The 18,119-nt window shown below is 47.7% G+C and overlaps 1 protein-coding gene across 1 annotated transcript; it reads right to left on the reverse strand.

The window, feature by feature from the left end:
- Positions 1-3,723: 3,723 nt before the first annotated feature.
- Positions 3,724-18,119, reverse strand: LOC142803671 (organic cation transporter protein-like). Its single transcript, XM_075889200.1, has 12 exons — positions 17,557-18,119; positions 15,754-16,027; positions 13,807-13,897; positions 12,588-12,827; positions 11,532-11,728; positions 10,342-10,584; positions 9,556-9,690; positions 8,933-9,036; positions 7,995-8,112; positions 7,273-7,345; positions 6,102-6,389; positions 3,724-4,830 (listed from the first exon to the last, which is right to left on the reverse strand). The coding sequence occupies exons 2-12, from the start codon at positions 16,023-16,025 to the stop codon at positions 4,432-4,434; spliced, it is 2,160 nt and encodes a 719-aa protein (XP_075745315.1). The 5' UTR covers positions 16,026-16,027; positions 17,557-18,119; the 3' UTR covers positions 3,724-4,431.

The following is an 18,119-nucleotide window of genomic DNA, read 5'->3' on the forward strand; positions in this document are numbered from 1 at the left end:
CTTCTAATCAAGGTGGTGCCCCCATTCATTCCCCCGGAAAATATTTCTGCCCAACTGAAGGCAGTTTGGAGAAAGGTTGGTCCGGAGGGCCCAACAACTGGCGGAACGTCACCACGTTCCTGCTCCGGCCGACTAAGGTAACTATAGCCCCGACTCGGGCGTCGCCGATGGTATAACGACAGCTAGGGTGTCCCTCGTGGACCCTTTGGTGACTTACACTCCTCAGGGCTTCGGGTAACTATAGCCCCGACTCGGGCGTCGATCGCCGACTGTATACCGGCTGCTAGGGTGTCCCTCGTGGACCCTTTGGTGGTTTACATTTGCACTCCTCAGAACTTCTTAATAAAGTTCTTGACTGACATGAATTCGTAATAAACATCAAATGGGTTTACTTCTGGGACGTACCACAAAGGACATGATAAAGAGTGCTTAACAGCGCAAACGACAGGAGGGGATAGAGGAGACTAGACAGAACGCTCTGTCTCGTCTCCTTTATCCCCTCCTATCGTTTGCGCTGTTAAGCACTTTTTATCATGCTATAATAACATGCCCAATCCTAGTGTCTCCACGAACGACGTTGAAAGAAGGGCTACCCTCTGATTGCCGTGGCATCAGGTCTCTGCCCATAGAATGCGATGGTGGACTTCCGTACGACCAGATTATGCTCGTAGGTCTTCGCTGTTTATGACGCTCAAGGACAGAGTGCGACCACTGTGTCCAAAATTTTTAACTGGCGCATGTTTATTTTTGTCAATGTAGCAGCGGTACCTGGAAGTGCTGAGATTTCAGCAGCATGTGCTTGAGTGGGCCACAACTCCTGACAGCACACAAGTAATTTTGTGAGAGACGACGGTGAGCTATACTGATCAGCCATTACGTGGATTTCACGTTCTTTTTTTTAATTTTCTCAGGAATAATGGGTTGCGATACGCTGCGGTAACGAAAGATTGAGATCGAAAAAAAAATGGCAGCTCATTCGTACAGTGAGAATCGATAATATTCGAAGCACAAATGAGGTTGGTTTATATGTCACTTTAATATTATTAGCACAACGCTACGAAGCGGACGTAAATTATGCCACATATACCTTCCATGTCATGATTCTCATGCTTCGACGTGTCGTTTACCTTCGTCGTCTATTCATCTCACATGATACCAAATTTGATATATGTTGAGCGAATGAAACAGCCACGAGCACGCTATGAGCGTAGCATGTAGTCATGTTTTACATGACACGCATATCATGATTATCATGTTTGGACGGGTCATTTAGCTTCGTTCTTCATTCACGTCACGTAATACCAAATTTGGTATATGTGGAACTAGTGAAACGGCTGCGAGCGCATCATGAGGATGGCATATGATGTTGTTACATGACACGCATATCATTGTTATCATATTTGCACCAGTCATATACCTTCGTCATTCCTTGACAACACGTATCACCAAGATTGGTATATGTGAACCTAGCGAAACAGCCGCGAGTGCATCATGAGTGTGGCATGCAGTCATGTGTTTACATGATACGCATGCCATGATTGTCATGTTTGGAAATTTCATTAACCTTCGTAGTCCATTTGCGTCAAATACCAAATTGTGAAGTTCGCGAAATGGTCGCGAGCGCATCATAAGTGTGGCATGTAGTCATGAGTTATGTTACATGACATGCATGTCATGTTTTCCATGTTAGGGTCTGTCGCTTGTGTTCGCCATGCAGTCATGTCATACTATACCAGTTTTGCAACATGTGATGTAAACAAAGCCACAGCAAGAGCAGCAGGACCATGAAATGTAAATCATGACATTTATGACATACGTGCTAGGATTTTTATGTTTAGGGTTATACTAGTCATACAGTCATGTTACTCATACCAATCTTGGTATCGATACCATTGTCGAAACGAACAGGAGAGCTATAAGTCGAAAGTGGCTAGATAGATAGATAGATAGATAGATAGATAGATAGATAGATAGATAGATAGATAGATAGATAGATAGATAGATAGATAGATAGATAGATAGATAGATAGATAGATAGATAGATAGATAGATAGATAGATAGATAGATAGATGCGCTCAAAGTCGCCGAAGTTCGCTAAGAAATGCTTCGCATTTAAAAAAGTGTGCCTCAATGGTTGAATAGTTGGGATGCCTTAAAAAAGGCCAGAGTTCCAATCCCATTTTGTGTTGAATAACTTTTTGTGTTGAATTACGCGACATTATAAAAAAGGCGAAACAATTGTTTTCGTCTTTTTTTTTTATGTCGCGTGATAGCGGTTACGGACACCGGCGGTGGTTGCGGCGGACGCTATAAAGTACGTGTAGGGCACCCAAAATGGCTGTTGTTGTGCTCTAGCAGCTTTCGCTGTAAAACAAGCTCTAGGTTGACAACAAAGGCCAAATCCTGCCTGTCAGGGGGAACCAATCATGACTGTACACCGTGGGTGGCCCCGAGAGCTCTATATGAAACATTTGTCGCTGCCGCTTGCTGCATAGTTAGGCCTACTCGCTGCGTCGTTGGTGACGACATCACCACTGAGTGTGCAATTCATTTGATTGATATGTGGGGTTTAACGTCACAAAAACACCATATGATTATGAGAGACGCCGTAGTGGAGGGCTCCGGAAATTTCGACCACCTGGAGTTCTTTAACGTGCACCCAAATCTGAGCACACGGGCCTACAACATTTACGCCTGCATCGGAAATGCAGCCGCTGCAGCCGGGATTCGAACCCGCGACCTGGGAGTCAGCAGCCGGGTATCTTAACCACAATACCGCCGCGGCGGGGCAAAAAACAAACAAGACGTCAGACACTTTAGGACAAAGAAAAGTCGCCAGAAACGCTTCCAGCGCCTGCTATTCCGCCGACTGCAACACCACAGAAAGCGCCGAGAAAGACGCGGAAGCACTGCTTTCAAACCGCAAGCACTCAGGCACTCCATCACAGTCTGTCGAGAAGCACGCAAGCAAGAAGCATCGGAATTACACCATTCACGGCCAAAAATACAACCCCGACGACATCCCAGCTGCCGATGCAACTAAGCGTTCCAACCTTGGTCAGCCCGAACAAGAGTCCTAGCAGTACTGTCAGTATCCACGTGCATCCCGCTCTGTCCGGAACGCAACAGTCAGCCTCGCCCACCAGAGTTGTTATAGAGTTCACCGGACTGCTCACCTCGGGCTTGAAGATTTAAAGAGACTGTGGAACTCTGTCGGGACGTGATACTTGAATTTGGACATTGTCTGTTTATTGGCTTCTTCAATTTTTCGTAGGTTATAAACGGTGCCATCTTTCGGGGGGAGGGGGAATCGTGTGACGTATGAACTGATGGTAGATAGAAGCCGAAAAGGAAGAAGTCGGAACGGAATTTTAGTTGTTTTCAGCTGAATTTTAGTTGTTTTCAAACTTTCCAGCAATATTTGACTCTCATGGTTTGGAACCTTGAAACTAAACTATACCGATCGGCAACGTTTTCCAACGTTTCCCACGATGCCAAGGGGCCCTGTAAAAAGTGTTGCAGGGCGTCTTCAAAGCTATATATATATATATATATATATATATATATATATATATATATATATATATATATATATATATATATATATATATATAGACACATGCCTGACAATGCTTGCACGAAAGCTCGGTATTGTGTGATGAAGCGAAGGAGATGGCGTATACCCTAAAAGATGCAGTTGCGCAGAACACAATTTATCGCCATTGAGACAGACGTTACATTATTTTATTCAATATGACGATCAACACCTCATATTTGTGTGTTCGCCGTTGACAGCAGTATCGGTGAAGTGTGGCGTCCTGTGAGGAATCTTGTCAGTCGAAATAAAAAGAACATTTTTTTTCTTAACATCACTCTTCTGCAAGCAATGGCTGTCGAAGAGGTAAGGACAGCGTTGTTAAACATGGTGCAGGGTGGTGGTTCGTCCGGGGCATTGTAGTCAGGCACACGGGACACTAATTACACGTCCCTGTTTTCACGCATTTACCGTGCTAAGACATAGTAGACTTGCGACGTTAATGAAAACGAAGAAAACGTTGTGCCTTATCATGATAATTTCGCACAGTTGCCGATAGTTGCCGATACTCGCTTAATTTTTTTATATTTGCAGCTGCCTTGACGTTTCGCTCCCTCTTCGAAAATCAAGAACAAGCGGTTACTTGATCACATGAAAGTGTCGTACTTTACTTAGTCAGGGCTTATTATGGTGAGGAAGTGCTCATTTTTAAAACTATTGCCATGGCTCGCTAGCTATAGAGCTTCTGCGTCACGTCAAGCGGGTGGCAGCAGCCAGTGGAGTCCTGGACTATGGGCCCTTCCACTCAAACTGATGAACCATTACCCCAAACCCTTACTATACCGCGATGCTAACGTTTAAAACGCGCGCGGCTGCCACGCTCGTCGCACCATATTCAGAAGGCAGTTTCATTGATGAAATTTCCTTCCGAGGAGTTCTTTCTAGTTACGCCAAAGCATTGCATAACATGCTGCTGGCGTTGGTGAGGCGTCCTCTGTTGCGGTGACCTCAAACTGAGGGCGCCCATCTCCCACGCCCGGTTGAGCTCGTCCTCGAGGTCGGTAAGCCTCGACTCGCCGTCGTCGGATTCGTTGTCCTCGGCCGACGACGCAGAGTTTGCCCGCGTGGTCGTCTTGGAGGGCGATATGTTCCTCCCTGCCCGACAGGACTGGAAGTAGACGCTTCCTTTTTCCGGATAGACCATCTGGGCGGCGAAAGTGCTCCGCGGAGTGCTGCTCGACTCCATGGAGTCTAGGGGCCGTTTGCAGGAAGTTTCGGATGTGGTACGCGTGCTCTGCAATCAGAAAAAAAAAATTAAAACACGTCAACGCAAGAGTCACAAAAGGATTAAGCATCAAAAAGCCGAATGAATGAAAATTAAAGGAGAAATGCCAGGTTATTGCCCAAAGACTGCTATGCCGTCAATAACCCCTGGCGATATTATAAGCACCATACATGAGCAATAATCAAAACCGCCAGATGGAAGCGCTGCATAGAAAGCAGGTCGATAGCACCCAAAAAGTGACTGAAAGAGACTGAGTGCGCACTGAAGCAGTGGCGTTCACTAAAACTAAATAAAGCCCCCTCCCCCTCCCACCCCGCTTCTTGCGATCTGAAAGTCTATGTAAAACGGCGCGAAAAAAAGCGTGTTCATTAGAGGTCAGAGAGGTTAGTCTGAGCGTATATACTTTAGCTCAGGCCGGACACCAAGGGAGTCCTGACCACATTGTGTACAGGCTGAGAGGGACACCATTTGCAAGCGCCCCCTCCCCCTAACCGTTGATCTGTCAAACATCGTATTTAATGTTCTTGAGTGTTCAAGCGTGCATTCTCCTTAACTATATGTATTCTAAAGCCCTTTCCAACAAAGGTTTACCCTAACCGTTGATCTGTCAAACATCGTATTTAATGTTCTCGAGGGTTCAAGCGTGCATTCTCCGTAACTCTGTATTCTAAAGCCCTTTCCAACAGAGGTTTACCAAGAAGTTTTTTTAAAGAGGGGTTCACCGTTCACCAAACCCACCGGGAGGAGGAGCGAGGAGTGAAGGGGGGGGGGGTCAAGCGTAAGCATTCCTATGTGTGTCGTGATCGATAATAAAAATCAGTAGTTCGAGCAGACTCCATACAAGTCTATCAAAGATCAAAGACATGGGCCCACCCACCACGCACATGTGCTTATGAAGAACGGAAGTAAAAAGTAACGGAAGCACAGTAAAACACAAAAGGTACGACAAGCTCTTCCAAAGACAAGACACGAAGTGCGAAAGTGAAAGGTAATTTCGTAAAAAATAAGACATGTTTAAAAAAAAAACATAGTATCTGATATTGCAAGGTGTGCCCCCCTTGCGACGTTTCTGTATTTACGCCACTGGCATGCGCACACTTCACTTCTATAACGAGAGAGAAGTTCTTGACACTATCGATGCTTGCAATGTCAAGCCGACGTTTCGACCAGACCCTTGGCTTCTGGCACGTTGGCCCTCGCCACATTTCTCATCCCTGAACAACGATTTTTTTTCATCCCCGAACCAAAAGCGCCGTAAACGAGAGGATAGGCGGACGCACACGTATACTGGCCTGCTTGGGGCGGTGAATCTTGGCCGCCGTGAGCGCGGCTGTGCCGTCGTCGGCCAAGGGAAGCGCAGAGGCGGTCGCTGTGCCAAGCCGGCTCGCCGGAGGAGAGTACGACCCTCGACGACGCCTCCTGCTGGGCTTCTTGGCGTCGTCGGCAGCCTCAGCCGATGCGGGCAGCGGCCGCTTCCACGCGTCTGGAAACACGAGGCTAAGGCCGGCCGCTGTCAGAACCAGCACGCCGCAACCGGCCATTGGCAGGTAGAAAGGCAGCAGGCCTCCCTACGGGCGGCACGACGCGTTGTGAAGACACCGATTGACGATACTGAGATATGTAGTCACGGTGCGGATGCTCGTGAAATAAGGGCATCTGCGGCACACGTTTCGAAGCAGTTAACGAAATTATTGAATGTCAGATAAGAGAGAGTGATGGAAATGAAACGAGAGGAAAGGCCAGCCAAAGACCCAGTTTTGTACTTGCTGAGGAATCGAAACCAGAGGAGTTGCGAAGAGATATCGCTCTATTGACGTGTTCCATTTGATATGGTAAAGTCTATCGTTGAATTACCTCAGTTCAAACCGAGTTTTCAGAAAGAAGCGAGAAAAATCTTTTTGCAAATGGTTGCTGATAGCTGTTACCGTGGGAATCAAGAGGTTAACGGAGCACGCCTGAAAAAAAAAACATATTTAGACAATACCGCTATAATATTAGTTTGCTTGTGTTGACATTTACAGACGCGAATGTTTACCATTAGTCACTTTCGCATATTTAACAAAATCAGCCGCAAGCCCACAACGGTTCAACCGTCACTTTGTCCCTGTTGGTTTAAGGTCACGTGTTCAATTTCTAGCTGCACGTCCCAATTTCTGCGGTGACGAAAAGCAAGGCAAGTGCGTCTATGCAGATCATACGTGGTTAAGTTTAGTCGAAACTAATATCTATTTGAATAATTGATTGATATGTGGGGTTTAACGTTCCAAAACCACCATACGGTTATAAAGGACGCCGTAGTAGAGGGCTTTGGAAATTTCGACCACCTGGGGTTCTTTAACGTGCACCCAAATCTGAGAAACTAATATGCATGTGTGATGCCTTTTTTACCAGTAGTTCTCCGGAACTACATTCAATAATTTCAGTACTGCAGATGCATATTTTAGGGCCTACCAGGGTGGATACTGTTGGAGCCAGGATTTCCGCCAGGCTGCCCACTGCAACGCAGAGTCCCAGGCAAAAGGCTCTGCACGAAGAACGGTGTAATACGTTCGCGATTAATTGACAGCAATGAACGAAATCGATGCTGTTGATGTCCTAAATTCTTCTGGTTTAGCGTTTAAAATTGAAGAAGCGATGACCATAACGCAGAATTTGCACTGTTACGAATAAAGACGCGTTAGGCGGCGACACCGACCAATTTAAGTGGCAACACCCGATTCACATAACTGTGACCCCGGCATAGAGCCAATGACAAGGCAGCTTATTCGCTATACATTAACTCACTCGCAGCGCTGCGCGATTCCCAACGCAGTCTTTACGTGTGAGCTTCCGTCATGACTTCATGGAGATAACACAACGTGATCGGCTAGCTGAATCTATGGAATTTCTTCAAGTTAGACAGTGGCACTCATCTCGCTGCAGTGTCGCTGCACGACGAATAATTTCAAGCATGAAGACGTCCGCTTCTTAATCAAGTCAAAGCGAACTTCGCAATGAGTTGCGAGGTTCGCCTCGAGCATGAAGGTAGCAAATAATTGCGAAGTAAAATGAGGAGCAAGGAATGTCCAAGCAACCATGATTTCTTGATGAAGTGTGTACACCACGCTCTCAGACTTGTGCAGCCCGTGCTTCGGATAATTGTTCAGTATGTCATTTTGTTACTCGATACCCACCTAGTACCGGTTGGCATGGACTTTGCCATGTCGAAGAGCATGGTCGATTTTGTCACAACCACCGCCGTCCAGCCAAACAGTGCACACAGTCCAGAGTAGAAGAGGTCGAGCGTAAGGCCTACACGAATACAAGCAAAGGGTGAAGTGAGAGGGAAAAAGAAAACATAAAGACCAGAACAGCCTGCTCTTGCAGTGTCATGTGTTTTTACAGCAAGGCTCAGAGTTATCTTCAAGTGCAAAGTGCCACAAATGTGTTATTTTTATGTATCCGTATTTCACCCGCGAAGACTGTCTGCAACGTTAGGTCCAGACCACATGCGTCACAATTTTTGAGAAGCTTCGAGGTTGTTTGGGGTGATTCCATGAATCGCTCGCAGGACACGAACAGCTTATTCGAGAGATTACAGGGCCACCAGCGATAACGGTCGAATCTTCGATAGGGCAAATATAAAAGTCGACGTACTTTACCGCTTGACAGATATTATCGACGGCCAATGCTCTGTTTACCGTTATCAACCTTCAACACGCAACTGCCTGTATTTCGACTTTTGGTTTCCGTGAGCACAAGTTCACCCAAAATAAAAAGGTTTCGTCTTGAACCGTCTGCTGCCTTCTTCACTGCCACGACCACGTAGAAATACACAGCGGTCATCTCAGCAGTGAATCAAGGTGTTATAACCTCTGCATTAACCCCCGATTCTTCATGCATCGTTTCGCAGCGGAAGTCTACTTGGTGTACTTGTTCCATAAATACTATCACCTTCCTGAGAGCTGTATTCTTGTAAGAAGTATTATCAGTGCACGATAACAGTTATTGCAATAAGAAACAGAAATAGAAACAAGCCACAGCGTCGAGCCATAACTTACTGGGCAACTGCACTCTGCTTACGTCACAGTGCATTAAACACGATTTTATAGGTGGTCCCCCATAGGCTTACCTTTCTCGTTGCTGGCGACGCGCCTGTGCTCGAAGAAAGCGGCGACCACAAAGAGGCTTCCTCCGAGCGCCAGAAGCAGAGTCTGTATGCGGACAGTACCCATACTGCGTCGAATTGGAGCGTAAGTGCTAAGCACATGGCGAACCGAAAATAGCCATTTGCAAAATTTCCGGGTGAGAATAATAGCGTTCGAGGAAAAAAAACAAGAAAAAGAAAAGCACGTATACTTCGCTTCATGCATGAAAACGATAGCCGCAGGATTGTTGAGACGCCGCAAATCCCAGAGACGAACGGCTAGATATACGTTGCTAATCTTTTCGCGACTGAATAGTTAGGCATGCTATCTGGTGGATTTGTCTACCTCGAGTTGGCCTCTTCTACCTTTGGTTAAGAAAGAAAAAACACAGATTTCTATCTGCAAAGTGCTAGTTGGTGGGATAAAGTACAAAATCTACATGTACAGCACTGAAACACAAAAAAAATCACGTGTTTTTCAATGGCCTATGAAATGGGATGAATTGAAGGTCTTTCATGCTTGATGAAGAACATACAGCCACGAATATGCAGAACTCGAGCGCACAACTTTACCATGCCAGTGCTGTATCGGGAGTGAACATACGTACCGCCCAGCCAGCACGAATACCAGCAGCAGAACGCCAACGGCGAGGAATCCTCGAGTGAAGAGGTCGGCCGATCGGTTTCCGGTCAGCGTGGAGATCTCTGACACGCGTATGGCCAGGAACAGGGACACGACCGCCCTGCGTGCAAAGTGGACAATATGGTAAACTAGACCGTTTCCAGGTGCAGCAGAACAGAATGCTCGTTCATTATGTTTTCTCCTAGTAAGTTTGCGTCGTTCTTCCATGTTTATTAAGAATATGAAACAGCTATGCATCCTAGGCCGTGTGGAGCGACCAGTGAAAAGGTTGCGGAGGCATCTTGTGCCCTGTAAACCGGTAGGTTTTTTAGCCTTGATCTCGCAACAAGGAACGCGACGTGAGGCCAAACTTTGTAGCGCTGTCACCATACATGGACGGAACGAAAAGGGAAAATGGAGGCTGGAATGACAATTACTCTATATAGAATAGGAACTCTGCTACCAAGAACTGAAAAAAGTGATAAAGGTGCTCGAAAGCTAGAGATCAAGAGAAAAAAAAAGAGGAGGAGCTCAAACACATAGCCTCGCACGGACACACGTTTGTCCTGTCCGTGGCCACGTGTTATTTTCGAGTCTAGTCAACTTCATTATGTCACGGTCACAATATCGCTAGTGGTCTGTAACCAGCAGTGTAAGTTCTCTTCGTGTTTATTTAAAATTTAGCAATCATGCTTTAGGACGACATTCTAAAATGGTTACGTTTGTCATCCATCTGTTGTCAAGGGGGGGTAATGGAAGTGCTGAAACTCACCAGAGGTACAAATGGGTGAGCAAGTATCGGCGGATTTGCTTGTAGACGAAGACCTGACTCAGCGCAGAGCCTCTGGAAGCACCGGCGACTAGCGACCGGGACGCGGCGGCATACTGCAGCAGCAACTTGACGGAACCGGGAGGAAGGCCAACGCGTCCGAGCTGGGCCATGCGTCTCAGCGTCACGTCGGCTGTGGCCAGCTGACCCCGCAGCAGAAGGTGCGGCAACGAGTAAGGCACCAGCCTGCGCGAGGCGAAATGATTGCAGGAGGACACAGCACAGACAGTGGCCTAAGCAGACAACTTTTCTTTGGGGGGGGGGGGGAGATGGGGTAGGAGAGCGCTTTCTTGACATCAAAGGGAGAAGGGGAGGGGGGCAGGCAAATGATCACATTGCGCGAGGCATGCCATGGCGAAAAAAGTTTCGGAGCACGGGGGGGGGGGGGGGGCACGGGCCTGGTGTGCCATCCCCTTGGCTACGCAACTGAGTGCCGACATGAGACTGAAACTTCAGCATATGCCACTGCTACTCCACAGAAGGAAGTATACCTGCATCACAAGGCGCTGGTATACGGCCATCCCGCGTGCTGGAAAACATGAAACTAGACGGAAAACTAATATCAAGGGGAAAACTTTTCGTGCCTGGTGACACCCGGGTCTTGATAATGCGGCGTGCGGTAAAAACCCACGAAACCTTAACAAAATTAAATACAAATCTGAGTTAGAGCAGGAATATAGCTCAGGCATTCTGCATAGCAGTCACGTATTCTATCACAGCACCACGCCGGAATGTACTTGGGCGAAATCAGACCCCAAAGTCATCATGTCGCGCAACGAGTCACGTCAGCAGGTGTAATATTGCATGGCAGATGTGCAAAGTCGAGACAGGCATCTCACCATATGGACTGTGAAACAAGATGGTGGTTGGCCAATGCATTACAACGAGCTGTGCTATCATTCGTCGTCATCCAAAATATCAACAAAGTACATATGTAGATGCACATTTTGTTATGAACGCTTAACAGGCAATTCGCCACTGTCACAGCTGGTGAGGATAGCTCCAGCTAGCCGCGTATACATTGCGCAGAGAAAGGCCAACTCAAACGTGCCGTGTTCGATACATTCGGTTGAAACGTAGCGCGCGTGTCAACTGGAGTGAATATGCAAGAGTGACGTAAGCGCTTAACTCACCACAGGAAAGCCAGGGAGACGAGCTGCGGCGCTGCCAGGGCGAGCTGCACGTACCGCCAGGAGGCGACGAGCGAAGAGAGTGCGGCCATCAAGACGTGGCCTACCGTCGAGGCGACGGCGAGCACGCACGCGCCTTGAACGTGGAACGGCGTCGGCAGCAGCTCCAGCATGATCACGAACGACACCAGCTGGCTACCCTGCGCGCGCATGCATACACTATGTTCGAATACAGACTACCATTCTAACCTGCTCGACCCAGGCACTGCGAAAATGATACAAGGTGACTCAGCCAACACTCGGTTTTTCCTCATCAGGACATGTATTCAGCACTGTCGAAATTCGGGCTTGTGGTTCTCATGAACTGTCTCTGCAAAGAAATTTTTTTGTGAGCATGGTAATAAGCAAGCGAGTGTGGCAATGAAAAATCCGGTTGGAATTTAGCGCCTGTGTTGTGTGTCTTGTCTTGTCGCCTATAGGAAATCTGTGTCCTTCTTGTGTACCCGTTAATTCAGCGCTATTTTCATCGCCGTCAGACACGTATTATTTTATCGAAAACCACATAAAAGCGTGCATCCACTGTCTTCTGCGGTGTCATTTCAATCGAAGTTCTGTATTTCCTGATAATTCCGGGCGGCTGCCTCGTACTGAAGGTTCTTTGTTCATGTAAAGAACCCAATCGACGCGTAGCAAACCAGGACGAGCCAGAAACGCGTGCTTTAAAGCCACGGATTCATAAAAGGAGCGAACGCATACACTGGCGCTCGAACGATCCCATTAGAACGCGCGTGCCCCATGGATATATATTCGTCGCAGAGCTTAGGTGCTCTCAATCAAAGGTGTAGTCACTGGAACAGGTTCTTGGTTAGATCTGCGGTCTTTGAAATAGTGATGATGTGGCAGCTTGAACAGACTAATGACTGAATATAAAACCACACAAACAAGCAGCTGGGTGTGTCCACTCTGTATGCCGCATTGTCTACAACAAACATTAATGAGCTAGCACTCCGCGGCAACCATTTCGCTGTTGCTACAGGCTTAGGCTATCGGACAGCTCACCATGGAGCAAGCAGTCTGAAGAGCGTAGATGAGCGCGAAAGCCAGGAAGCAGGGAACGAAGAGCAGGGCCACGGCCGACGACACTTGCAGCGCCTGCGCCACGAACAGCGTCGTCCTGCGACCCGAGGCAACGCGGTCAGCGCAAGCGCAGAAGATCAGAGCACCCAGGGCGGAAGATGCAGGTCTCAGGTAGAGCCTGACCAGGTCGGCCAGCCAGGAGCGATCGCACACCAGATCCCACTGCGATTGACCACCACGGCAGCGTTAGCGGGAAGAACAGCGTTGTGGGAACGAAGACAGAACCGTCGTTGACCAAACCACGCTCATCTGAAAATACTAGCTGCTATGTTGAAAGACGATCGGTAAAATACCATAGGGCAGTTCGTTCTTTGCTCACTCCCTGTTAACTTTTAAAATGAGAGTAAAGATAAAATGCATCGGGATCACCTACACACGCAATGATCACGCGGTCATGTATAAAATGTCGACTTACCTGGATAACAGAACAAATAAGTTTGCAAACAACTATACTGCAACCATTCGGGGAGACTGCAGATTACCGAGCTAGGATCGCATGAAAATAATTCATAAGCATCAGAACATCACTGTGTCTGCACATTCGCGAGCAAATGTATACGCCTTTTTTAAGGAGCGATTTTCACGTATATTAGTAAATTCATTGCAGTACCAAACCATGATTCTCGCCGGGCGAGCGCAAACACGCATTTATGTAATATGTATGTTTTCTATTTGGTAGCCTATTTATGGACTTTAGCTTTGCTTTACATGATGATAAGTCGGACGTAGTATGTCCGACTTACAAGCAACTTCTCTACATATACCCCTACAATGTCACGCAAGGAGACAGCAGTACTATGTAAATAAAAGAAAGAAAAATGCAGGGGAAGACACCTCTTCGACATCGGCACACCAACTCGCTGAGATTGAGTCGGGTGTCAAGGAAGAAAAAGTACATTTTACGTAAAAGCACAAACACCCCCTCCCCCCTAAAGAAAGGAATAGAGAACAACTTTTTGCCTCCGATAGACGTCCATACCAATCGCCTACTATCTGGCACCAATGTATATTGCAGCAATGTGACAGGCGTCGCCTACACAATAAGGCCGTTTTCGCTACTTAGGTTTGACTTCGTTTAATGATGAATCTTAACATATAGTATATACACTAGAAGAAAGGAAAAATAATATTTCACCTGTACCTCACTGACGACGCTCTCCGTCTTGTCGACTGCAAGGTACTCGTAACCATCGGGGCAAGGCTGAGTGCCAGCCCGTCGGTTCGTCGGATCCCTGCAGGAGAGAGAACCAAGGGTCTGACGTCGAAACTGCGTCACAGTGAACGGCTATACTTTTGCATACGGCGCTGAGGTTCCCCAACTGCACACCTTCTTTGCCCGTATGCGTTGCACCACTCCGCGCAGTGCAAGGCGATGATAGGGCCGCCGTGGTGCAAAGGACGATGGTGCCTCATTTCTTCACAGCGGAGAATTTCATCGCGGTTTTCAAGGGCAACCCATCCCAGATTTCCGCATTTTTACATCTTCGAAATGCATGGTAAACGGAGCTTTAACGCGTTAAAACCTCGGCACAAATATGAGGCTCGCCTGCAGAAGGAGGGCTCCGCGTATTTCGAACGTCTGGTGTTCTTCAAGGGGCACTGACATCGAACAGCGGATGCACTACTAGCATTTCGCGTCCATCTAAATGCGACCGCCCCTGTTCGGGACCGAACCCGCGACCATCGGGCCAGCAGCGGAGCATTGTAACAGCTATATACCACCGTCGCTGATACCATAGAAATCGCTGCAGAAGGACACTTAGCTGGGACAGATGCAGCTAGTACTCGCACGTATCGTAGCACTGGGGCACAGCTACACAAAAGACAGCACATGTGACGTCACTGAAACCTGTTACAGATTTGCAGCTGGCTTTCGACGGTGCGGCTTCGCCCTTAAGGTGCCGTATGTCTTCAGATAACACAGTCATGATTTGCCAGTAAGAAACACTCAAAATCGTTTGTTTTGCGGGGGTATCGATTCGAGCCTAATGCAACTGAATTTCGCAGTTGGACAAGGCGTATGTCAAGCGTATCACGACGCGACAAAGCACCAGTGCGCTGGCGTGTTAGCCTAGCGAGTGGGCGCTGGCCATGCATACACGTGCGCCAAGTTCTCGACTATATAAGGGGTCGGAGGGAGAAGCGTCCGAGTTCAACTGCAGCACACCCTCCCCTCGCCTTCCCATCCTCCCGTCGCTTCAGCCCGAAAGGAAATAGTCTTCGTAATGGACGCGGGAATGAAATTGTGGTGATGGCGCACCTAACAGTCTGCCCTCAGTTCCCGGCTTTCTGAGGGGGTGAAGGTGGGCACTAAATTCTGACTGGTAGATTGCCACTATCCCTCAAGAGGGAGGTATATAACAGCTGCATCCTGCCGGTACTTACCTATAGAGCAAAAACCTGGAGGCTTACACAGAGAGTTTAGCTTAAATTGAGGACGACGCAGCGAGCGATGGAAAGGAAAATCCTAGGTGTAACCTTAAGAGACAAGAAGAGAGCGGAGTGGATCAGTAAACGTTCCGGGGTTGAGAATAACGTAGTTGAAATCAAGAAGAAAAAATGGACATGGGCCGGGAATGTAGCGCGTAGGCAGGATAACCACTGGTCATTAAGGATAGCTGACTGGATTCTAAGAAAAGGCAAGGGGGAGACAGAAAGTTAGGTGGACCGATGAGATGAGGAAGTTTGCGGGCATAAAATAGCAGCAGCAAGCAAAGGACCGAGTCAACTGGCGGAACATGAGAGAGGTCTTTGTCCTGCAGTGGACGTAGTCAGGCTGATGATGATGATGATGACGAAAGGTGGACCTTTAACTATTCTTGGACCGCACAATAAGAGATCTCCCGCCACCACTATAGTCAAAAGATTGCATGGTCATGATCCTTCGCTTGAAGGAAGGACGGTATGTGTCACATTGACTAAAGCTATGCGGAATACTCGGTGCCCCCACTCAGATAAATGTGGGAGTATAGTTCTTCTCCCCTCCACCTCCGCCCAACTTGTGCGCACGTCTAAAAATCCAAAGCTAAATGAATGAATTAATCTGAGCCCATGGATATGTCCACTGGACTGTCTCTCATCTGCTCACCGGTACAGCAGGCATGGGTGGTACCTCCTGTCGCCTTCATCAAGCACCACAGGCCAGAGGTCACTGCCTCCAACGGTTGCATTGGGTCTGGCGCGGCAGCGGTGCCTGACGGGTCTCGCCAGCTGTGCCGCACTCAGCAGGTTGAGCGCGCACTGACTCTGCAACACTGCCAGCAGGAACAGCACCAGCCACTGGAACCTACCGGGTCGTCCAAGCAGCAACAGGCACTGGTCCGTGGGCGACAGCGTCGACCCAGACACAGCGACCACCATATCTGCGATACGTTATTTAGATGAAGTTTTCTACAAACTAAGATTGTCATCACGTTCGAAATGTAGCCCGCCGAGCATCGGCGTGTGCACGAAGGAGAGAGGGGACAGGGGAAGTGTGAAGTCTGCCTCATACTTGTCTAACCTGTTCCGTCATCGTTCTAAACAGCAACGTTACGGCTACGCATGTTTTTAGCAAGGACGGCGGCCGAGGGCCCACAATGCTGCACTCTGAGAACTGTTTACTTCGCTCGTTTATTCCGAAAAGCCAGGGACCAAAGGACCTCTGAGGTGCGTGTCACTGCTTGATTTTCATTCTTACATTCATTACGAAGCATGTTGTCTTTCGCAATAGACCAAAGGAAGAGGAAAAGAGGGGTGTGACGGAACTTTGCCCCTTAAAAGGGTATGAACATGAGCTTATTGACCCGGCTTCGTAACAAGAAATAGCGTGGCAAATGGGCCAAGTCCTGTCTGTCCTACGTTTACCTGTGCCGTTTCTTGTCATGCCCCCCCCCCCTTTTTTTATGGGGAACACTGAGCCCGCCGAAACCTCCCATTCATTAACTACGGAGCTACTGGTTAGGCTAAAGTGCAACAACTGCAAATATAATGAAACTGTGCCAGACCTCATTTACATGTCTTTGTTATTGGCGAGAATACAATACTCGGCTAACAGCATAATGTTCGAGCTCCAACTTTCTTCCTTGCTTTTCAAAATTAAATGATTAGAACAATGTTCTTCCTATTAAGAGTGAATTTTAATGTCTTTTACTGAGCTGTGAATATTGCTATTATTAACTCCCTAGTACGCTAGACAGAACACTTCATATACGCGACTCCAAGCAGATGAGGACATAGTCCTTGACGTCAAATCCTCTTGGGGAACGGACATCAAGGCCCTGTGACCACTCACATCAATTTGTTTTTGCCTCTTTTCTTGAGGTTGTTTTCCTATCACGGTAAGAATAGACTTTTTAGTACGTTAGAATTTAAGCTAGATATTGAAGCAATCTGTAATTACCTTTGAAATTTTAGGCGTTGATGTTTATAAAATGAACAAAGTGTCGGTTATGACTCTGGAAACGAACGTGTTTCAATCCCACTCCTAGCGGAACATGGTCTGTAGTCGAACCCGTGACCACTTGGTCAGCCGCACCACGGGACATGGACTTTTCCTTCCTTTCTTTTCTCCTGGTACCTTGTTTGGCAATGTATGCTTCATTTTCGCCATAGTTACAGACACGATTGACCAACGCTTATATCTGGTGCATGAAATACATTCAACTTTATTTCTATCTCCGAAACATTCGGCGTGTAGTTCCCGTTCCTTTATTTCAAGTTACTGTAGTTGTTTACGTAATAAGTACAAGAAAAGTAAATACACACAGCATTCAGTGCAGTCGTTTAACGCGAGGTTTGATATTCTCACACGAAAACTCATCCAAACGCTCTAAACACTAAACAAACATGCTGAAACGATAGGGTGGGCTCTGTCAGAAGCCTCGAAAGCAATGCCAATTGTGGCACTCACCTCAGAGACCAGTGGGTAAGAAAGAGTTGGCATCAGGTGGCTCTGGAATATCGTCGCCACCCAGTGCTTTCCAACAGGTGCGCCTTCCGGGAAACGCCATGAAGCTGAAAGCCCCGGCAAAGGTCCGAACGTAAATCCATGTCAAAATAAAACACGGGGGCCGGCGAACCACCATCGATTCTTTACACGCTCAGTGTAGCACACGTTGAAGAAAATGAGGCCTATACTAATACACAAGCTTTCGTGACAAATTCATTTCTCCGGCAGCTGCGTGGGCATCTAAGCAGCGGGCCACGTCAAATCGAGAATGGGCAGCTAGCTAGTGGCCAATTCTACCAATTGTTCTAAATAGGCTTCTTTTCAACACTCACTGTCTATTTCACTCGTATTATACTTTCTAGAAGGTGCACAACGACGGTCACCTCTGTCCCGCCCCGCTGACGTGTTCACTGTCTAGGCACGTCCTACGTGCGTACACTGCGCGAACGCGGCGCCGTAGCATGCACACCCTCGTAGGCGCGTCTTCGTAATGCAACACGAGCAGCGAGCCAATCAAGGAAGGC

Source organism: Rhipicephalus microplus, chromosome 3 (assembly GCF_043290135.1).
Source record: "Rhipicephalus microplus isolate Deutch F79 chromosome 3, USDA_Rmic, whole genome shotgun sequence".
Lineage (NCBI taxonomy): Eukaryota > Metazoa > Arthropoda > Arachnida > Ixodida > Ixodidae > Rhipicephalus > Rhipicephalus microplus.

Excerpts from the sequence above, each read along its gene's own strand:
- LOC142803671 (XM_075889200.1), bottom strand. The coding sequence starts at position 16,025 with ATGGTGGTCGCTGTGTCTGGGTCGACGCTGTCGCCCACGGACCAGTGC. Across the intron at positions 8,113-8,932 it reads CGTCGCCAGCAACGAGAAAG|GCCTTACGCTCGACCTCTTC; the intron begins GTAAGCCTATGG and ends GTATTCGTGTAG. Across the intron at positions 6,390-7,272 it reads CTCCAACAGTATCCACCCTG|GGAGGCCTGCTGCCTTTCTA; the intron begins GTAGGCCCTAAA and ends TGCCGCCCGTAG.